Raw genomic sequence first — 22,893 nt, forward strand, 5'->3', positions numbered from 1 at the left:
TATTGGAGCTTGTCGCAGTGGCAGGTTTGGGGATGCTCGAAGAGAAAGAGGAGCTGCGACAAGTCTCTCCATGGTGACAATGCCATGGCAATCCAATTAGCGGAACTGTATTTGCAGCGACACCTGCAACTCGTGATCCGGACTTCGAGGGCCGTAGCGAATGCTGGGGAAATTGGGCATCGGAACAGGCATCTGTTTGGCCCCAGTTGGTGGACGTCAAAAGGGGGGTTCCGGGGAAGCGATTGGCGGGCGTCCCGACGGAAAGGTTGGGCGAAGCAGAGAAGCGTCGGTTTGGGTTGGTCCGAAGTCACGGGCACAGCATGACCAGGCGAACCCGTCACCCCCAGTCGAGCCTCTCTGTTGGTCTCTTGTGCGTTGTCCCTCCGTTCAGGGACCCTTTCCTCTGGCTGGCAGGACCTGTCTTTCTCCCCCAGGTTCGGGGAAGAGCAGCGAGGCCACAAGGCAGGTGAGCAGCTGGACAGGGCCCGACAGGGACAGGGCATTGATGGGCGTCACCTTCACGGTTCGAGCTGGACGGCGATCCGTTTCGGCGGGAAGAGGCACGACGGCTCGTGACCAGACGGAAATCGCTGTAAATGGCAGCGAGCTGTCGAGCCTGCATTTGTTCTAGGCCGTCGCGGTCTGTGAGGGTGCCAAAAGGGGAACAGTGCCGGCAGGACGGTAGATCTAAGAGTGCGCCAGTCTTCTTTGGGCACTAAATCCGTAGACTATCCTCTTTAGGCAATATACGGATTTTTTCGGTCAGGTACCGAATGACGGTTAACGAAAAAAGCGCGACGGAGGACCGGACGGGGGAGGTGTGGAGGAGCCTTTCGAGGTCGAGACGAGGCCGATGGAGACTTTGAAATGGAAAACGTGGAGATGAGGCGCGGCGCATATTCGGCCAGACGACTTGGCCACCTGGAGCTGATGACAGAAACCCCGTATCCCGCACAGCAAGTATCCGTCTTCTGGACGTACGTACGTCGGGCTCAAGATCCAGAACCGTGAGGGAATCCATAGACCGGACTGGCTGAGCTTGTGACAGGGCGACGGACGGACGGGAAGCAATGCGGCAATGGAGATGGCCATGTCGCGAAGCAGACGGCGAAAAGCCTCCCGTCACATGACCCAAACGGTCCCGTGGACGAGGGCGTCCGTGGAGCTGAACGTGGAGAGGAAGTGGGTTCAACGGACTGAGCTGGGCCTGGGCCGGCTGGATGAGCTGACGCCAGGCCCAGGTCCCAATTGAAAGTTCTGGTTCCTGGACCAGATGAGGAGGACAGAACGGAGAGGGGAGAGCGGACAGCTGACCGTCGATAATTGCCGCCTCGACGGGGGAAAAGGTATTGCCAAAAGAAGATTAGCGGACTTGAAAGCGATTTATTCCCAAAAGGGAAGCTTCCTAGGTCACCCGCGCTTCCAAAATTGTGCGCTGGGCTGACGCATGGGGTTCAGCGCCATCTTCTATAGTGCCCCTTTAGGCTTGGTCCGTGACGAGGAAAAAGAGGTCGCAGTATCTATACGTACCGGCGATTCAAGTCAAACTGTACTCACCCTCAGGAAAGGACGCTCAAGAGTCAAGACAGCTCACGTTCCTGGGCCCCCTCTCGAACTCCGGGGGAGCCACCACGCCTTCCCCCGTCCAGGCAGTGTATCCGTACCGAACTTCCCCGAACGACAAGTTTCTGGACCTCGTCTACAATGTACCCTCTCCTCTGGGGCCTTGGGCCTTGAGCTGCCCTTTGTACGTATCCCTGTGCCGTCGACCGTCCAAGAGGTTGAGTCTTGTGCACCCATGACTGCCTTGCCGTCTTGCGCTGCTGCGCGCTCTCTCCGTCTTGTGGTCTCGTGGAGTCCTGCGTCTGTACATTCGGCTACGTACCGAGATACCGCCGCAAAGAGACGCCCAGAACCCCTGGCATCCTGACATTGCCTAGGACGGAACACACTGACAAGACTGAATCTTTCTTTCTGCTTGAGACCTGATTCTGAATCATCCACTGGGCAGAGGAGGCCCGGCGTCAGTGGCAGAGAGGAACAGAAGACCAGAAAGAAACCAGAATAGAGAGACATTGGACTGCTTCTCTCAGGTACTGCCATCACAACAAAGTCGACCTTTGCCAGGTCAGTCAAGACTCGAGAGGCGTAATACCATATTACCCGCGCGAATACGGAGTACTTGCCTGAGAGTTGTACGAAGTACACCGTCGCCTGTGGCCCCGTTGCTGGCTCCCTTTGATCCTCGTCCTGGTGTGGTGCCGTGGTGGTCACTCCCTCTGGAAAAGAGAAAAGCCACCGGCCGGCGGTACTTTGCGCTTTGTACCTGGGTGCCTCCACAGTCCACTTGCTTCAACACTTCAGTCGTCAGGACCCTAGGGCCTGAGATCCAAAGGTCTCTCTCTTTTTCGTTACGTATTTTCCCATTCCACACCCATTCTCACTCACCCCCCATCTCAGCACCTACACCCTCCTCTTCCTCTCCTTCCCCCTCCACCCCCCCTTCTCACGCCCCCTGCCGCGCCCCCCTGCTCGCTCTGCCCTCCTCCCCTCCTCTCACCGCCCCCTCCCCTGCGCCTCCACCGTCACCCCTTCCCCCCCCACCCCGGGGGGGGGGCCCCCAAGCCGGGGCCCCCGCTCCCTCCCCCCCCCCCTTTTTTTCTCCTTTCCCCAGCTGGGGGGGGTGCGGGGAAATTACATTTACCTACCCCCAACAACCCCCCAGGCCCCAACTCCCCCCCCCCCCCCCCCCCAATACCCCTTCCACACCCCCGGTCTCTACACCCCCCCCAATCCCCATCTCTTCCCATTGCCCATCGCACATTACATCTACCTACTTACATGCATCCCACTCCGCTGCCATCTAATCCACCTCTCTCAACCCTCTCTGGACCAGCACGAGGTGACGATAATTATTAACGTCCGTCTTCCCCCAGACTTTCCACCCTCGCCTCCTCCTCTTACTTCATTGCTCCACCAGCAGCACGTCTCGACGCTCGATTCGACATCTCTCCGCACATCCAGGCCAGCATTCTCCGAAATCCCCTCCCGTAAACGCCATCATATATCAAAGCATTCCCGTCTTCGCCCTTCCGCACCTTGACGCCTGCATCAGCACTCCAGCGACATCATTTCCGACGTACATAGCGCGCATCAACCTATTGTCGACATTATCGACCGCTACCCGTAAAATCACGACGCGCGACTCCATTGCTGATCTCAACGATATCGATACCGCTTCGCTCCAGGTGCCGAATCTGCCCTACTTACCCAATCCAATACATCCTCAAACGCTGGGTGTCTCTTCAATCTCAACCGCCACCATAGCCTTTGAACCGTCGACCGCCAGCTGCTCAGTTCGAGCAGACCACCTCGGCGCAATGCCTTACCCTCTCGATACGCACGTCCTGACGGTGGACACCAATGTCATCAACAAGGTCGACACCTCAAACCCTCAAAATCTCTACAGCATGTGGACTGGTAAGCATCATCCCTAGCTGCTCCTTTGGGAACACTGAAAGGAACGCGCATGCTAACATAGTTCCAGTCTTTGCCAAGTGCGCAGAGTCTGTTGAGCAGGGCCGCAGGTTAGAGAACCTCAGCTGGCGACTGTGGAACCGCGAGACGTTCTGCTGCACGGAAGAGGAACAAGCCTCCATCACCGCCACCAGCCTGCCTAGAGAGATTCCCCAAGCGAGCAGAATACATGACATCCCTCAATTATCTGGCAGTGTCGAGTCAGAAAACGACGACGAGGCCGTTGACTTCAACTCCCTGTCCGCACCCCTCGAGATCCGCCCCAGAATCCAGAGACAAGACTCATGCGCCAGTAACCGCAGCCGTGGCAAGGAACGCCACATCACTTCCGGCGACTTCGAGAAGATGGTCGTCTCCATTATCAAGGAAAACGAGCCCCTGTCGGCACCTCTCCCGCAAATGGCCTCCTCCTATATGCCTCCTCAAAAGGAGACTCCCGATCTGGCCCCTACCTCCCCTGTTTACGAGCATTCTGGATCTACCACGACCGAGTCGCCTTGCAAGTCATCGGAAGAAGAGCACTCCCAGGAGCCGACCTCACCCGAAATCACTTCTCGCACTACCATTGTCCGCGGCTTCTCTCCATCCCAAATCCCGAGAGCCATCCCTGCCTCCCCCAAGGTCATCTCTCCCGCCGCCATCCCCGAGCCGAGATCATCGCCCGCAGCCAAGCCCATTCTGTCAAAGAAGCAGCCCATGTTCTCCATTGGCGAGTCCTGCTCCTCGAGCGAGCAAGGACACAGCATTGAGAACCTGAGACCTATCCCCGCTCCTGTGCAGAAGCGCAAGATGTTCCAGGTCGGCGGCTCCTCTGAGGAGGACAGCTCTCTCAAGAGTGCTCTTGCCTCCCAACCCGGCTCCCTCCTCAGCGGTCAGAAGAAGACGACTTCGTTCGCCGACCACGTCTCCACCCGCATGATTAACGACAATAATTCTGCGATTGCCGACGATTCAGAGACTGACTATGTCGACGAGAGCGCCATCGACGACGACGATGATTCCTCTGACTGGGAAGACTCCATCGAGGACAGCAACAAGTCCAGCATTGATGAGAAGACCTTCTTCCAGCGCGTCGACTCCAAGGTCAACTTGACTTCGCGCCGCTCTTTGATCACGCTTATGATGACAGAGCAGAACGACCGCTCCAGCAAGCTTGGCAACATTGCTTCGCAGTCTACCTCGGCACTTCCCTGGTCGCGCACTAGCCACCCGGCTCCTCCCACCTTGGCTGTCTCTCCTAACGATTCCGACGACGCCCCTCTTATGATGAAGCGAGGCGTTCGCTCTTCTCCCTTGAAGCCCATCAACGAAGTGCCTCGGTCGGCCGCGCAACCTATTCATGCTACGGCCAGCCACAGCCACCTTCAGGCTGCTCTGTCTCCCCGAACTACCCGACGCAACATGCTTGCGACTGAGTTGACTGAGTCTCTTCGCCGCAACTTACTTTGGGAGCGCCAGCAAAAGTCGTCGACGGCCAATGCCGTCCTCAAGAGGCGCCATACCTCGCATGACGTCGCCAACCTGAAGCAGTACCCCGAGAAGGTCTGCCTCAAGAACGGAGACGTTCCTACCAATCCCCAGTACTTCTCCAAGGATACGGACAACTTTGGAGGATACCACTCCAAGGGATGGTGAACCATCGACACACTGCCATATACCACCACCACGTTACCGCATTACACAACACACTTATCACGATATCCGACGAGCATGTGGCCGTTGAGCCCGCTCGAGCACAGCTATTTCTGATTGCTTTTACACTGCATTGCGCGCGGCGGCATCGCATCGGCTCTGCCATACATCATATTACCCTAATCATGGGCGCGCATAGTTGGGACTAGTCGGTCCCATGATACGACATGGGTGCATTCATTGGCCTCTGGACCTGATTTCAATTTTCATACATTTGCACGGCGTCTCTTTATCACACGATACCATGGTCTGATTTGTTTTCGCAACATACCACCTTCATGTTTTATCAATGGGTCTAGTCTGGGTCTCTGCATTTACATTGTTGTTTGAAAGTTTGGTATGAAGGCGAGAGGTGGATTGTACTCTAAGGACAGGACCAATAGGATGGGGGGAAAACACCATCTACAGAAGGCCTTGCACGAAGGCGACTTCAACAGCAGGACCTGACACTGCTGGGGCATGCCGATGACAAGATATTTCAGAGAGAAAAACCTGGCGGCGGAAGACCAAAAGTGGAGATCTCCCACGAGTAAGGCCGAGACGGATCAAGGGGGTGAAAAAAGGTGGTGAAAAAAAAAGAAGGGCGCTCGAGAAGGTCGGCGCAGATGGGCCACAAAAGCAGCATCATTACGACGAACATTCACCCCCCAAAAAAAAAATCTCAAAATCGTCAAAAGAGTTTTAAAGCAAAAACATGAATAAAAGTTGGCCAATCAATCAAACATTCGTCTCATCACAGTGATATTTTTCTTCATTCCACCTGGATCGTGCCTTTTGACGGCCATTGGCAGGCGTTGCCTGGTGTGCACACGAGGACGAGGAGGGCTCGAGTCAAACAGCTGGCGCAGATGACTGGCTACTGCTGACTGATCGGATGCGCAGCCGAGCCCATGCGCTCACCGCTGGACGGCGCGCTAGAGCTGCGCTCCATCACGAGCCCAGGGGCCGGAAGTAGAGCCCCGTCGCCGGTGTTCTGCATTATTCACCTTCTCTCCCTATCTGCCTCCCTCCCATCCCCTCTCTCTCTCTCTTCTGGAGACGGTAGACCGCATGGGTAGGGCCATTGCTGACATGGGGGATTCCAAGGCGACGGCGGGTTGCGCTAGGGCTGCGCCAGGGGAGAAGGGAGGGAGCAGTGAAGCAGTCAGTTAGTCAGTTCGGATTGAGAATGGACTGGACTGGACTTGCAAATAGAGAAGCGTGTGTATTGTTTGCTTTGGCATTTTTTTGGCGCAATGGGAGAAGCGGGGAGAGAGAGAGACAGACAGACAGAGGAGGGGTGGTGGTGGTGCCTTTGCGTTTCGTGGACATGTGAAAGTGGTCGTTGGTACCTATCGTTTGCTGGTTTCGATAGCGATACATCATGTTGTCTCTATTGGAAGGGCGAGGGGAGGGGGAAGGGCGATTCTACTGCCACACCCGGCTTTCAGTTCATTATGCGCCTTTGATCAAAACGTGATTCAATCTTGATGTCTGGGTCATCTGGAGTCAAGTGGTTTTGTTCTGGATGGATTTTGGCCTGTGATTACGGTTGTCCGGCTTCAGGTTCCGAAATTTGGGAGAGGGGATGAACAAACGCACGCACACACGTTTACGTACTGTACACATGGTAAACAGCATTTGCCGAGCTGGAGTACCGCGTGTTGCCGAGGGATGTTGGGGGGAAAAGAAAAAAGAAACGATAAAAGATGGCTTCTGCTTTTTCCAGAGTTTTGTTCATCTGGTGTTTTTTTTTTTGGACCTTGTTTAGGATCATGTGTGGGTTATTGCCGTACTAGATAATGTGATGGGAGAGGCGGGGGGGTTTGTTAAAGTTTGAGGCTGTCAGATGAGGAGTCGATCTTGGCCTTGGTTGTGTGAGGAAAAGAGGTACCTACAGACAGGGACACACATCGGCAGTTCAGTACGGTCACAGGCACAAGGGGAAATAAACATAAAAAGAAGACGTAGACGCGTAAACGCCTGGTCTAATCGATGGTGTGCGCGGTTGCTGCCCGGAGCGCAAGACCATTATCAAGAAGGGGCATTGGCCCCATGGGCCCTATGAGGATTACCGCCCTTTGCCGAACGACCAGACATTCATTCGTCCATGGGACGGGTTTGTCGTTTTTGAGTCTCTTTGCGATCAGAGGAAAGATGGCGACATCAAACGTCTGTTCTTCCTTCGTCTTGCTTGTTTTGCACGTTGAGCATATCGATCTGGGGGAAGGCGAGGAGGGGGGCTTCACACACCCCCTCCGGTATATCTCACACGAGTATCTGATGTTACTCTTACTCATCTACGTCCTCTGAAAGCCGCTCCTTCATTCCCCGGGGGAAGGGGAGGAAGGAAACAGAGCGATTTGGGAGTTTGGCGCGTGGCTTGCTGATGAGATGCTCATCCGGCGTTCTGCGGAATTGAGGAGGGGAGCGCACAAGGGGTGGAAGAGACGGCGCTAGATCTGCTGACAGGCTTTATTTATCGCCAGCCCAGTCTGGGAATCAAATAATTGCCTACATCTCCTCTCTTAGTGAGGCGTGGTGGCTTGTGTTCTTGGTGCCCGGACGCTGCTGTGCGTTTTTTTTTTTTTTTTTCATCCTTTTTTCCTTCTGCCGTCTCTTTCATGCTTTATCTACGGCACATTGCCGGTTTAGCTATAGGTACGCACGTCGCTCTGTTGTTACTGTCGGAGCGCATTGCCCTCCCCCCGTGTTGCTAATTCTCGTGGCGTCCTCCTTTCGAAGGGGTGAGAGTGGCGCTGGCCGGCAGAGCGGTTTTGTTTTTTGGGTTCCTTTCCAATTTTTGGTGATACAAACTGGAAGGGACTGGGTAGTACGAAATTGCGGGGTAGAAAAAGTAGACACAAAGATGCCTAGACGGTGTTTGTGTCACGATGGTGCATTTCAATGTCACGGGAAAATGGGAGATGTGTACTTGATAAAGACTGACGACTTGTCTAGATACCCTTTTTTCAACCCAGGGGACATGGACAAAGCCCAGACCACTCGCAGATCTCCTCGTCCCATCGGAAAAGAATAAAGATCGAAAAAAAAAAACGTCTGAGATGCTGCATCGTTGATGTCAAACAACCGGAGGGTATGGCGTGTAGATTTGCTGACATGTGCAAAATCCCCGTGCTTGGGTGGGTAATCTAGAGAGCAGACAGACTTACACCGTCTTCGCTTTACACTCACTACTCTTACCTTACCTTACCTGTTGCCAATTGAGGGACGACAAGATTCAATTCACTTGCTGGGCTGCTAAGAGGTACGGTACTGGTATCGCGCACGCTGATTGCTCTACGCGATTTCCATTTTCATTTTTCAAATGGTTGGTAAAACCTGCAACTGAGTCAATTTTTGGACAGCGCAAGAGGACGCCAGTTGGGAAGCTAGAAGCATTCGATGTCACCTCATCACCTCACCACCTCTGGCTGGCGACCCTCACGCGCATTGGCGTGCGTTTGCGATCTCAACCTGCTGCGGGTACACGCAGTGTTTCGCGGTCCAAAATTCGCTACAATTGTCTCGGTCGGGGCTCTTGAGTCTAACATGGGGCTGCTTATGCTTGTATCTGAGCAGTAGTGGAGGGGAACGGTACTCTCCCAAGTGTCTCGAAACGCGTTACTACTCAAGGCTACCACGCGAGCGTAATACGCCAGTAGTAGTCATTTGAGCACGGTACAGGTAAGTCCACCTCCCCCATGTTCTACAGCTTCCGCCGGCCCTACGGAGTCAAGTGAGCGAGAAGCCGGCATCAGTGACAAAGAAAGAGGAGGTTGGAGGGATGGGATGGTAAGGTGTGCGTGTGAGCACATTGTATGCGTGCGTACCCCCCGCCCCCACCTCCCCGAGCCCGTCGCTGCCGCCTGGGCTCGGCGCCTTTGTGGAGAAAGAGAACGAGCGCGTTTCGTTGAGGCCGAGAACTGTACGGACCATAGATGGTGGGAGACGGGGTCGGCGGGTGTGGGCGCGCGCCGGCGCCGCGACGTAGCAAGTTGCCAATGAGGCTCTGGTTCACTAGGTTCATGTTCCATCCATCCCTTCCTCCTCCCTGCTTGGGCATTTGGACAAGAAGGCATTGGACAGCGGCGATGGGTGGATTGCGCGGGTGCAGCTTAGCCACCGTGGACTACTGGAGGTGTCCAAAGTTAATTGTCAGAATCGATTTTTTCCCTTCTTCTTTATATCCGCTAAACCCACAGTCTCCTCTTCTTTGGGCATTCAAGAGGCATGGCATGTCAGGTTCTTCAATGGAGACATTTGCCATTTAGTTTGGATTCTGGACCCGGGATCTAGACTGCCCGAGACGAGTATCAAGCACCAAAGAGAAGCAAAAGTAGGACCGAGGTAGTTTCTTCGAGATTGGGAAAATCAGCACACCGACAAAATCATATCCTGACCTTTTTTTTCCATTTTATTTTTATTTTTGGACACATGGCAGACAGGGTCACTGAATGCCACCCTCAATCGGAAAACTGTATTCGGGGCAATGCGACTGTCACTGGCGCAGCCCAATCTGCATCTCCAAGCCGGATCGATTAACTTTTGTCAATGTTCCGAACCATGTGCCCGTGCTTGTTGCGCTGTGGTAGTCCAGTTGCCGAGAATAAGAACCGGGCAGAGATGACGAGTCCGGCATTGCTGCGACCCGACTGTAAACTCTTTACAAACGTTATTCCACAGGATTGACATCAATCCGATAATGCCAAGTCTTTTAATTTTCGATGTCGAGATTCGGTTCCCCGCCCCCGATCTGGCACGTTAAAGAAACGACGGCCAACTGCCGCTGCATGGGGGCTAGAGTTAGGTGTCGAGTTTTGGGGAACAGATGATGGTGAGAGAGAGTTGTGGAAATCTCGTCGGCATCGGAACCACCTCCGGAAATGCCGGTCATGGGTGCCAGCGGCCAGCCCATTGTCCATGTAGTGGAGACAACTCAGCAGCCGGGATGCACAACTGGCAGTCACGAAGAAGAAAAGGTGCCCTGTTTAATGGGAATGAGAGTAAGGGGAAAAATGGAAATAAAAATTAGATGTTGCTTTTTCCCTGCTACCTGTATCCACAACTTCCGTGGAGGGTGACGAAAATATCTCGGTTCCAACTCGGTGATGGAGGGGGGACGATGGCATGAGATGGGACGGGTTGATAGCATCTTGCGCTTTAGACTACATGTACCGGCGCAACTGACGAAAGCCGTACCGCAGACAGAGCTCAAGGCAGTCAATTGGATCAGTTGAAGTCAAGTCTTCAGCGTCCAGCTTCAAAGCAAAGCCTGGACTGTGGGTGCAACTCCATAATAAGGCCGCGGGTGGGGATCGGGGTCTTCCCGGTGCCATCTTGGCTTTTCTGACTGGCAACTGTTCGAATTTATTTCAATATTTTCTTCGAATAAATTTTTAATTTTTTTTTTCCTTGCTCCCGTAAACTATCTCCACCTCAAAGAGAGGGGCCACACGGCTGACAAAGGGCTCAAGGGTATGGGGTGTTATAAACCGACACAGTGATTGGTCCACTGGATCCATTTGGCTCTCACCCCCGGACCCGAAGCCAGAGCACGTGGAGTATCTGGGGGGCCGTGCGTCTGACTTTTTCCTTTCCTTCACTTGTATACGTAAGCTGTCGGGCCCTTGGGACCTGAGGCTGTGGTGGCTTTGCCGGGACACACACACGGCGTCGCCGTTTGGCCGAGGTTTTGGAGAGAGGAGCTGCTGAGCCCCAACCTGACTTTCTGCCTCTGGGCCCTCGGGGCATGTCGCTATAAAGCAGGTCTGGCTCCAAGGTTTATTAATCTTCGGGATATGCCCGAGAGAGAGACTGCGATTGAGTACATTCGCGTGGCGGGATATGCGGAATGTCTGGAGCTGGAACGGACGTGGTCACGGTATGCCGGGTCGTGGACCCTTCCCTTCGGTCCTTCGGGGAAACGGAACGATGATGGACGGTCACCGATCCTGCAGGGACTTTGGGGAGGGGCCACGATGCCTCGTCAGTCTACGTTACCTGGGGGACTTACACCCCATGCCCCGTTACCCCTCCAAGACCATGTTGGCGGGGCGGAGAGGGTGATGAAGGTGAGGGGGGGACGGAGAGAATCTATCACTTTTGCTTCCTTCTTGGCCACCTCAATGCTTGACCAGGGGCCCTTCTCCATATCTGTGCAAGTTGTGACTGATTTCCAGAGAACCATTGTTGATGCCCAAGCTTCAGTCTTCGCCTTCACCCCCTCCCCGGGAACGAGGCATTTTGGTCTGGTTCAACCTCGAGATGGAGAATAAGGCCAAGTTTGGTGTTGAGAAGCTCCCGGAACCCCTCACCTTTCAAAAAAAAAAAAAAAAAAAAAAACCCCCCCCCCAACAACAAACAAACCCAAAAAAACACCCCAGACGCCACGCGCCGCCCCCCCCCCCCCCACCCCACCCCCCACCCCCCCCCCCCCCCCCCCAAAAAAAAAAAAAAAAAAAAACCTCCCCACCAAAGAGAAGCAATTCCAGAAGAACACGTCAGATTACTAACGACAAGGGCACGCGATGACTCTTCAACCCCTAGACTCGGCCAAGAAGACCAGGAAAGCTCAAGCGCTTTTACCATACGCGCAGCACGGGAATAACCCAACCCCCGCATCGATATACTGCACATACTAAGTCTCTGGCGGGGGGGTTGCATTCGGCGCCCAGGCCACGAGACGCTGTCTTTCTTCAACAGCTGAAGAGCATCGCAGGCTGGAGACAGGTATACCATCCCTCTAGGTAGACCGGAGAATTCTTCACCGCCCTGCCGATTACGAGAATGTTTATGGCAGTTAAGGCTGTTTTCGAATCTTTAGCTCAGGTGCCGCGCAGGGCGGGGGGAGGGGGGGAGGTAGAGGAGGGCGTGTAACAGCCCTCCTGTCTTTGCGCATTGCCCGCCTAGAGTTGCAAATTCTGTTGACTGGCTCTCTCTTGCGCTCTCTCTCTCTCTCTTCTCTCTTAGCGGCGAGAGGAAAGAGGGACGTGGTGAGTTGTCCCACACCGGTGGTTGGCCTGCCTTAGTCGAGTTTGAGACTCAGGCGTGAAGTCGCAATTGCCACAGTAGGAATGGAGGTCTGGGTGGTGGTTGTTCGCATCGCATGATCCACTCATTCTGCCGTTCAAAACTGTGAACCAAGCGATGACATGAATTTGTTTGCAATTGAACATCTCTGTATAATGTCATACTACGCTCTGTGGAAAGCAACATGCAAAAGGGGCAGTGGATGGAGCGAGTGCGTCCAGAGCTCAGGACCAGCTTGAGTTTGTGAAGAGTAGTCGATAATGAATCGCCAGGACTCAATTGGTGACTGAAGATTGCCACGCCTCGTCAAGCAGCCACACCATATAGAAAGCCGGTGCCAGGTCCGGCACTCGTTCCCGCAACGAGGCGTCGTTGTCGTCGAGGTAGCCTTGGTAGCCCAAGGCCAGCTCAAGGCGAGGCTTTCGAGGATGGGGGGGGGGCGGCCGGCGCCGATACGGGCACGACGCCGCGGGGGTGCGGCGCGGCCGGCCGCGCGGGGGGGGGGGGGGGGGGGAGGGGGGGGGGGGGGGGAGGGGGTGGGGGGGGGGGGGGGGGGGGGGCCGATGCAGAATGGAGCAAGCCATCAGGTGTTGCACGGCGCACACCATTACGTAGAGAGGGAAATAAAAGAAAGGCACAACAAGAAAAATCAATCACGCCTTTTCTGCCCCCCTCCCCTTCAACTCGTCGTGTGTGTGGTGGTATGGCCCCTCACCACCAAAATGCGAATTGGAAAAAAACAACATAGAGAAACTCCACACCTCTCTTGTTGTCGTGGCAGTCAGCCGAGCGGTATAGCTTGCCTCACCGACTTTTGACGTGCATTTTGGATCTGCTTTTTCGTACTGCGAACCCCCACTCCTCTCCCCCCCTTGATGTATCGTTGCAGCATGTTCTGCATACAGATGCAGACTGCCTAATTCGAATCTATCAAAAGGGGGGTGTGTGGTTGTGTGTGGTTGCCCTGCCGTCGATTGCCTCTCCAGGGCTTGAAACGGTCCAAAAACTGGGCATGTTAAACTCACCATGCGCTAAATATTTTAATCCTTATTTTGTTATCCATTGGTGCATACGTTATGTTATTTAACCCGATTTTTACTTTAGAATTTTCTGATCTCATATTTCCCGCAGTGGGCGTTCGACAAACGTCAAAACGGAGCCAACTGTGGTTTCAATTTTGAGATGGGGATTCCTCATTCCGTAATGATAGACTGTCCATACGGGGAAGCATGGGAACCCACGCGGGGCCATGACGTTATCGTCTACCCCGGATCCGACATCTGGACTCCATTTCGGCCCCAGAGCCACACGCCAATCAGTCTCATCATGAGCCCTTTGAACGTCTAGACATCTCATGAGGTTCGCAATCTTTCTTGTTTATTTGTCTCTTTTTGCCCTCAAGGCCCCAAGGGGTTTGACTCATTCATCTATTCCAAGCCATTCCATTGGGAAACGTTGAAGTCTGGAACTGGAGCGCAGACCCATCGACAAGGCTGCTTGAAAGTTGACAAAATCGTGGAGCACGGGTGACCAATTTTTCCCCAGATTTGATCGGAGTTCTTGTCTTGGGCCCCATGGTCCCTTGAAATCTCCACCCAAAAAGACATCATCGACATTCGTCAGTTTGCCCCAACCATGCGGTCATCCGCGGTAGGTTCCCTGACCTCAGTCACCACCTGCCTGAGTACCGGTGTTGCCGTCGACCAAGTTGCCTCCCGTGGTCTGATGCATCCTGCTATCTACAGTCCATTTCTTCGACTGATTTTCCGTTGGGGGGATGGTCATCTGGGAATGGAAGTGGTGAGGACCTATCCCAAGGCTGGCGCGACACCAAGCCCGTCATCGCCGATGGGGGAAGGCTTGATGTCATACAACCCCATCACTATTGGAGCGTCTACCCGTCTCTACCAACACCCTCCTCGGGACAAGCGCTGTGGTTCTGTTTCTCACAACGCCTTTCCCGCTTCGGTAATGGTGCTCGTCTGTCATGACCTGGCATATTCCGAAAATTGTCACCAAAGAGAAACAACTCAGTATTGATAGTCCATTTGGCATTGGACAAGATACTTTTAGCCATTCTGCAACGGTACATAGCGGCTATCATTTGAACGGATTACTATTCGCCTCTGGTTTGCCAACGAGAAACCCCCGGCCTTCTTTCCGTCCTTGGTTTCAACTCATCATGAGAGCTATCCCGATGACTAGCTGGCCAACCACCCCTCCAAATGCCAAAACGGAAAATGTAGTGGCCAGATGCTAGGGAAGTCCGAAGCGCAGAGCACTGACCGGCCGTCACCGAGCTGTTGGAGGCGCCTGAGGAAAGGACAAAACCTTATTATCTGATCGCCAGTTGCAGTTCGGTGCAGTGTAACAACCGGCGGCAGGGTCATGTTCCATGTTCCGGCAGAGCCCAGCCAAGCCAACTCTTCAGAGTCAATACAGGTTCCATCAGAGTTGAACAGATTTACTCAGGACGAGGAAAGCCATGTTCGACATCCGCGGCCGCATTCGAACGCTTCTCAAACGTCAAGTGCCTTGGTGATGGTGTTGAAAGTGCCCCAATAGCAAACCCGCTTCCTCCCATTCGCCATCATGACTTTGATTATTCGCGATAATGCTCGCTGTATCATTTCCCTCCCGTTCGCCCTAGGCGGTCTTTTCCCCCTCCCCCGCTTGTCAACACTACCCTGCCTTCAGACATAGGCACGAAAAATGTACCAGGGCTGCTGAGGGCGTCATCCTATCTCTCCATGTCCTTTCCTGCCCTTTTCCTTTTCTTTTCTTTTTCGTTTTTGCCCTTGCCAATCCAAAGAATGAGCTAAAGTAATCAAAACTTTGGATGAGAATTCGCTACCTTTCAGAAATTCCACCGTCGGTCCTTTCACGGCACCATCTCGTGGAAAAACGAAGAGTATTCGGCCACCACCACCAATCCGGGTCACACCTTGCTCGGTAGGCCTCGGGGTTCTCTCCCCTTCGTGGTGTAGCGCGTTCCCGAAGCTTTCGGACCTGGCTTCGCTAAGGGGACTCGTTGCTACTCTCATCACCCTCCTCGACGCCATCTGTCACCTCCCACCACACCTCCTTTTAACTCATTTAATTAATGTATATTTTTTTTCAATATTCTTATTTTTTATTTCACCCATGTCGTCTGCCTTTTCCCTCTCCAACCTCCAACCCCCCCGCCGGAGACTACCTAGTTTCCTCCCCCCCCCTCCTTCTGCCGCAAAGCAGATCACCACCCCTCCAAACCAGGCCACCCTAAACAACACGCTCCCTCCAATTCACCGGCTTCGCTTCCCCGGCCCCTCATCCGGCCCCTCTTCGTAGCTTTCCGGGTCTCATTTCCTGGGACGAAAAGTCTCCCCACCATCCTTCTAGAACGATTCCATCGCCAACAGATCATCCACACTAAACACGTGTTGGGCGGCAACCCAAAAAAAACCTGCCGCTTGCTGCGTACACACACCCACGGCGATAGTGAGAGGAGATTGCGGGCTTGCGAGGCTAGGCAATTGCCCTTAGTACAAAGAGGCCAAGCTTTTCACAGCGGGCTGTCATCCCCGATACAGGAAGCGTGCTCTTGGGGAGTCATTATGAACCATTTTGACTTTTCGTGATCCTTGGCTAGCATCGGGTCTTCATCCTCAACTCGATATAGGCTCGCCATCCGAAACCAGTTGTCGTTAGGATTCCAGTAGTTTGGCAGGGAGAGTCGCATCCACGTCGAACCTGTCATTACTATACCCAATCTCTCGGGTTGAATTCGCCCACGGGTTTCTCCGGTGAGGATAACACCGCAAGTTAGGGTCGCGATGGACAATCTACACAATAGTCTGGAAATCCGTAAGCGCTGGCCGCCGTATAAACGAACCGCGACGAATAGAAGGCTGTCAGAAGGCTCATTGTCTCACTTCAAGACGCACCCAGTCACACCCGCCCAACCCCCCCTGGTGCCGCATACCAACGCGCTGAAGATGTCGGCTATGTCGCGAGCGCGCAACCTTCGTCTTTATTCATTCATACGGAACTTTCTTCAGTGTTTGAGCGCCATCAACAGAACAACGGGTAAGGACATACAAATTCGCAGTCCCTTCTCCGCCGCGTGTGGGAGCATCAAAGGACATGTGAAGAGCACTGGCCAGCGGGAATGGACGCAGCTAAACTGAATATTCAACGCCAGGCGGTCAATTCTCGTTATTCGGTGACTATGGCGTTCATCCAATCCTGTGCGGGTCGGTTGCACAATGGCCTGGATTTGGCTCGCGAATTGAAGCAATGACACCCCCATTCCACACGCCCACTTTCTTTTTTTTTTAACCAGAGGAGGGGGGGTCGAGGTTCATGACTAAAGGCACCGTTTCATTGCAGCAGGGGAAGGTAAGCGTGAACTCTGTTATTTGCCTGCTTTTCGCATTGCGTTTGACTTTCTATCTTGCATTTGAGAGCTTCCCCCATGCTAGGCTAGGTGAAGAGATCAGGGACGGGAGATTTCATCCCAAGAAGCACGAACCACGTCATAGGCGTTTAATTGTGCCTCGTGGATGGTGGTGTGAAGACGGGGGGAAGAGAACTCAAAGGTAACCTAGCTCCAGAGGTGTGTGCTCAGGGAAAAAGAAAAAAGCAACTTGCGAGTCGGCATTGAGAAATCGTCGAGTCAGAAATGGGTGAAATCCCACAGCAGGCGACTCAAAACTTGGATGAAAGCTTGAATGTGTGATGGCCATGAGACGCAAACGGAAGATGAGGGGGGTGGGAGGGTGCCCATGTCTCGTGCCGGTAGATTGCTTCTCCGTAGTTCAACTCAGCTCGAACCTTTCCGCCGAAACGCTTTCACCGAGGAGGAGGGCCAACGCCGCCGTCGTCGTCATCCGGTCATATGTCCTCCGTTACCCCGGGACTGCGTTCCCCGGACGAAATTCTTTTAATGACCCTGCAGCGGAATGCCGGGGGTCAGGGCGTCGCAAACCACCAGTCGAGTCAGAAGATCTACAAGGTTGGAATCTACCGGGCTATTCCAACTTATCCGTTCTTACCTGGCAATATGGGTCAAGGTCCCGTGTGCAAGCACAAGGAAAGACGGGTCCCCTGTTGGGCTTGATGCTGGACACGTCTCAACCAGGCCACGTTAACGATATTCCGGGGAGCGAACGTTTAGTTTTCCGGGCTATTCACCCCACAATTCCGCGCCTTACCTTCGTCCTCAATAAGCGCGGATCGGATTTTTCATGAGCCCATCTTGTTTTCTGCCGATGTTCGACAGTCTTGGGAAGACTTGTCTCCAAGGGAGAAACTAACATGAACCCTGTCTATCCCTTGATGAATGGCACCCTTCTCGGGCTTTCAGCGGTCGGGCTGAGCTCTCAGCCTGACGTTGCTTATTACCCCAGACTTTTTTTACGCCCCGGCATCTGAGACAACTGAAACCATCCTCTTCGGCAGTGAGGAGCGGCAATAGGGAGCGGCAATGAGGTCTCTGTCAGATTAGACATGCTGTCAAGCTAGCGGTAGTCTGCCATCGCTAACTTGATGCGGCATAGAGATCGCTTGAACAAAACACAGTCTATGAGCCCGTTTGGGGGTTCGAAGGTCCAATGGCTGCATCTGCTTCTGGTTGGTTGGTTCGGGTGCATTTGGTATGGATGCCAACTGAGTTTTGGCTGTGGTCACACGAGCGCTCTTTGCTCGCCACAGATGTCGCTCAAATTCAAGGGCGTGGCCACTACTGGGATGATGTTGCTAAGATGAGAGGCCTTTAGGATGGAGCTCTGTAAAAAATAATATGGGCGACGAGACAATCCTGGGGTGCAGCCATTACAGACAGAACATCGGCTTACAACACACAGATGGGATACTCGAGGGTGAGTTTGCCGAAGGAATGCTTGCAGACATGGTTGATGCTCAATGGGAAAGGCGTAAATCGGCAGCATCAGTAACGCATACGGACCGCAACATGGCCAGCTCACGACCTCCGTATAACGGACGCCGTCTCTTACACAGCTGTGGAGCAAAGCCCGGGACAAGGCCGGTCCACCGTTCTCCACCGGGCACGGCATCCGCAACTTCCTCCGAAATCAACGGCACGGTACAAAGGAACATACTACAGTCTCGCAAGAAAGATGGCTGCCGCTGGTATTGCTACTGGACATGATTACACTGTAAAAAATCTATCCCGCATACCCATAACACACTCCTTCATGGTAGACGAGCATTGCGATATGGAGTGGACAAAAGCAATGAGTAGTCGAGTTTTTCAGCTCGATGAATCAAGGTAATGACTCGTTCTTGGAGCTGTGTTTTACTAGCAATTGATCGGGGACCTCCAAGACATGTATATAGTTTCTCATTTTACAATCATTTCAAGAACTTGTGAGCGATGCAATCTGGATCTTGTTTTGAAAGCTATGAACTTGAGCATTGGCTGACATTTGGATACCAACAACTTAACTTCTCAAGCTCTAATATCATGCAGTTTCGTCGTGATTCGATGATCCTGTGTAAAAGTGGTCTGAACTACTCACAGGTGAAGCCATCGGTCGTTTCCAGCGCTTTGAACCACTTTGATAAATGCAAAAACGCGTGGTCAGGCTGGTCAAGTCCAGCTTCCTTGTGCCTTTTGTTACCAAAACTGTCTTGTTGATGGCCGTGTTTGATTCACGGGTACCTCATTTCTATCAGATGCGGTCCGCGTAGATCAGCCACCTTTTATTGACCAGTCCAATGTATTGGTACGTCGAGCGAAAGAACATCTCGGTTAGCATAATACAAGGCCTTAAAAGATGGGAATTGCTGTCAACTATCATGGCGGTGCCAGCTCATTACGTAGAAGACGCTCTTCTCAATCACCTGCCCGTACGGCAATATGCGCGCACAAATTACCGAGATGCCACCAAATCTCGAGGTTCGTGGCCGATCCAATTTCGTCGGCGGCTCATGTGATCTCTCCTGCATTGCCGGCGACACCGGCAGCTCTTTAAGCGAGGCAGGGCAGGCTGGGCAGGTGACTGAGCTCGAGACCCCCCAGCCTGGCCATCGCCGAGAGCTTGGGCCCTGGCGCCCAAAAGAAAAAAAGCTACGTCACCGCTGAACCACCTGTCGCCGATGCCTCTCTGCTAGGTATCCGGACATCAAGATTAGGTACCCCCGGCTGAGGTACGTAAAGTATCCTTTTGCATTGGGGCGTGGGGCAACCTTTGTCGTTTCCAATTACGACATTCCAGACTCTGAAAATAGGATACTGGTACGCAATGGCATTCGATAGATAGAATCGAGGGAACTGTAGAGTCTTCTCATGAGAAAGTCACAGCTTTCAGCCAGCAATGCCGAACCCCTTGGAGCGATATGCACCTCGGCACCTGACGCGGACCAGCTTTAATGCGCGATACCAGCTGCCAGCGCCCAGGCCGCCGATCCATGGTGCCCTCGTGACGGTCTACGCCAGGCAGGAGTGGGGCAGGGGAGATGGGCATTGGGAAGTGAGATGGATATGGGGGATGAGAGAAAGGGGAGGGGGGAGGGGGGTGAGACCGCGGAACCTACAACAACCCTGAGTGAGCCACGCGACATGTGCGCGTCAGGCCTTGTCAGGCCTGCTAAACGATGATCCGCTGTGAGTAGGTAGGTATTCATAGCCTGTAGGTACTAGCACGCCCTCCCAAGTTCTAGCCGTGCCAGCGGGCTTTCGGGGCATCGATGAGGTGACATTAATGACTGCCCTAGGTAAACATTTCACGCCACAAAAGCCGGGGGGGCATCGGGTGCGACTGCTTATCGCATTGTAACCAGCCAGCAGGCCAGTCGTCGATGCTGCGTCGCGCCGCGCCGATGAAGCAAAGAGAGACCTTCTCCTTGTGTCTTCAGGTTCCCAGTCTCAATGGGACTTTACAATCGCAGTCGGCTCCGCGCCGTGTCTTCCAAAAGTGCCTCTTCTCCCCCCCGACCGATGCAATATCCGACATTGAACACATGAAACCTCCCCTCTTTCCATCCCATGTTGGAATCTAGGGGGGCAGCCAGCCTCGCCATACAGAGTTTACAGGCCCCGTCACTTGACCGGTTCCCTTCCGCCGAAAACGACCTTTGGCCCGCACTGTCTTTTCTCTCTCTCTCTCTCTCTCTCTCCGTGGGGGAAGGGTGAGATGGCCAGGGATGGTGTGTCTAGGTCCTCTAGGGGAAAGGGAAAAAAAAAAAAGAAAAAAGAGGGAGTAAGCTGCTGCTTCAGGCTCCAGGCCGATGCGGCGCTCGACCACAAGACGAAAGGGGGGAGGGAAACGGCGCCCTCATGGTATGGATGGATGGATGGAATCACGAATGGCAGCAATGTACGGAGCATTGCGCGTAGAGTAGGAGTGGCATGCACGCAGCAACAACGCTTTGATGGCTGCGGAACCCTTCTCTGTCAAAGCAGAACGTCGCTAGGCCTCCGGATGACAATCCGAACTGGTGTGTGCTCACTGGTTATGGTCATGGTCATGGACGGAATTTTCGCAGCCTCTCGGCCGTCGAGTCCTCCTGCCATACGATAGTAGTAGGGGTGTATTCTAGACAGTCCTGCTCCGTCGCCACGCCTGGTTGGTTTTCGGTCTGATCTCTTGATCTCGGGGCCCCGGGGAACGGCGGGTCGGCTTCCAGGACCCGTCCCTTTTCTCACCATTTTCCGCAATGTCTGTACGGAACTTGTCCTTGCGTTTGGAAGTACGTATTCGCCGCTTTGCACTTGATTTATTTTATTCTTATTTTATTTTATTTTTTACCCCCAATTGGATTATTTTTTCGTCCGTTTCCCATCTTGCCCCCCCGTTATCTTGGCATACATTTTTCAACGTTTGTTCCCCAAAATTGTGGTTTTCCGTTCCCCTGGCAGTTCCGGTAGTTCGGTCCACAAGTCAGCCAAGTGCGCCGCAGGGTGACACAACATCGTTCTCCATATGCGCGCCTTTCTTTGGTGGAATCCCCATTGTGCTGCAGAAGCTCCCGATAGCTTTATTCGCATCACATCGAAGCTTCCAAATCCGCAAAAGCTGTCGGTGATTGTAAGTGAGGTATTGCGAAACTGAGCAGCCAGTAAGAAACGGATAACCGGACGGAAGAGCTGCGAGTCATAAGACGGTCCGTCCTCACGGACGTGCGAGTAAAGGGAAATCGAAATAATCAAAATATTATTAAAATAAAATAGAAAATACGGATACATTGGAATATTCCAGGAGCGCTTCCAGAACACCGCGCACGTCCTCTCCTTGTAACAAGGGGCTGGCCTGTCACGGAAACCAGAACACCCTCCCCTCGAACCCCCCCAGATAGGTCAATCTCCCTGCCACGTTTTTTTCCCCCTCCAACTCTGAGCGCGCTCTCGACTCAAGCGAAGAATCTCCGCAGTGAAAGAAAGGCAAAGAGACAGAGAGGAGACAGGACCGAACCCACCCCCCCCCCCCCCTTGTTTGACGGCCCCAGCATCATGGTAGCGACCACCCGGGTACGGAGCCGCGCCCCGGCGCCGGGCTCACCCCAGTTCGTTGTGAGCCAGCCCCATGACTCGCAGGGTGCCCTCGTCTTTCCCTTCGAAGCCCTCCGAGAACCAGAAAATGACGGAACTTTGATCTCCCATTGGGGAAGTCAGGCCCGGCCGGCCCTTCTTTTGCGACATCGAATCGACGATTCGTAGGTAAAAAAACGTCTCGCCTTTTTCTGAAGGGTGCAGATGTGCCTGTCCTGGTGGTTGCGCTCGGATGGGAAAGGCATACGATACGGGGCTGCGAGCCGGCCAGACGTTGTGTACGACGCCTGGAACAACCTGCCTGTCCTCGTCCATTGCCACACGATGACGGGCTTTCCTAAAGGTGAGGCGATTCAGAGTGTAGCCTCGCCGTGGGCTTAGAGACGGCGCGTCAAGGGAACGTGCATCGACGACGCCGCACTGAAGTCTGAAGACGAGAGCATGACTCTCTCATCCTCGCGTCCTTCACTCAAAGAAACTTTGGGGGGGGGGCAGAAGACTTGCGCGGCCCGCTGTGGTTGCCCAGCCCGGGGGGGGGGGGGGCGGGGGGGGACCCGCGGGGGGGGGGGGGGAGGGGGGAGGGGGCTCGCGGCCCGCGCGCGGCCGGGGTACAACAGGCGGGGGGGGGGGGGGGGGGGGGGGGGGGGGGGGGGGGCGGGGGGCGCCGCGGGGGGGGGGGGGGGGGGGGCAGAGTTTGGGACGATCGGAGGGGCTTATGGGGACATTCGCGGATTGGGCTCCTCCAAGACCTAACTTTTGGCTCTTGCGTAAGGCCTCACCGAGATTCGAGACAGGGGCAATTGTTTCTGTGATAACCACGATGTTTTTTTTTTCTTTCTCGATTTGATGGGCTGTGGTGGGGGGGGATTTTGCAGAGTTTTGGGTTCACACGGTGGAGTTGGAGTTGGAGCCGCGTCTGTAGTGTACGGATACGCTCTGCTGCCGAGCTGACAGGTCGAAATAGCATGAACTCGCCGGACCCGTACCTGCATGGCCACTACGGCGTTATGACGGCAAAATTAGGCATCTTCCGACACCTCCGTATGCACGTCGGTTCATGTTCCTTTCGGAGCCTCTCCGATGGACGGGGGGTGGTGGGGGGGGAGGTTTTTGGACTGACCACACGCGGCTCTCCAATTTGTCCCCGCTCGAGAAAAGAG

At 54.1% G+C, this 22,893-nt stretch overlaps 2 protein-coding genes across 2 annotated transcripts; one reads left to right on the top strand and one right to left on the bottom strand.

The window, feature by feature from the left end:
• Positions 1 to 3,380: 3,380 nt before the first annotated feature.
• Positions 3,381 to 5,172, top strand: CORC01_04392 (uncharacterized protein; the record flags this gene model as incomplete). Its single annotated transcript, XM_022616039.1, has 2 exons — positions 3,381 to 3,480; positions 3,548 to 5,172. 2 exons carry the CDS (start codon positions 3,381 to 3,383, stop codon positions 5,170 to 5,172), a joined length of 1,725 nt encoding a protein of 574 aa, XP_022477347.1.
• Positions 5,173 to 21,739: 16,567 nt separating this feature from the next.
• CORC01_04393 (uncharacterized protein) lies at positions 21,740 to 22,048 on the bottom strand (the record flags this gene model as incomplete). The annotated part of the gene is made up of 1 exon (XM_022616040.1): positions 21,740 to 22,048. One exon carries the CDS (start codon positions 22,046 to 22,048, stop codon positions 21,740 to 21,742), a length of 309 nt encoding a protein of 102 aa, XP_022477348.1.
• Between the last annotated feature and the right edge of the window lie 845 nt (positions 22,049 to 22,893).

Source organism: Colletotrichum orchidophilum, assembly GCF_001831195.1.
Source record: "Colletotrichum orchidophilum strain IMI 309357 chromosome Unknown Scaffold_29.1, whole genome shotgun sequence".
In the NCBI taxonomy this organism is placed as follows: Eukaryota; Fungi; Ascomycota; class Sordariomycetes; order Glomerellales; family Glomerellaceae; genus Colletotrichum; species Colletotrichum orchidophilum.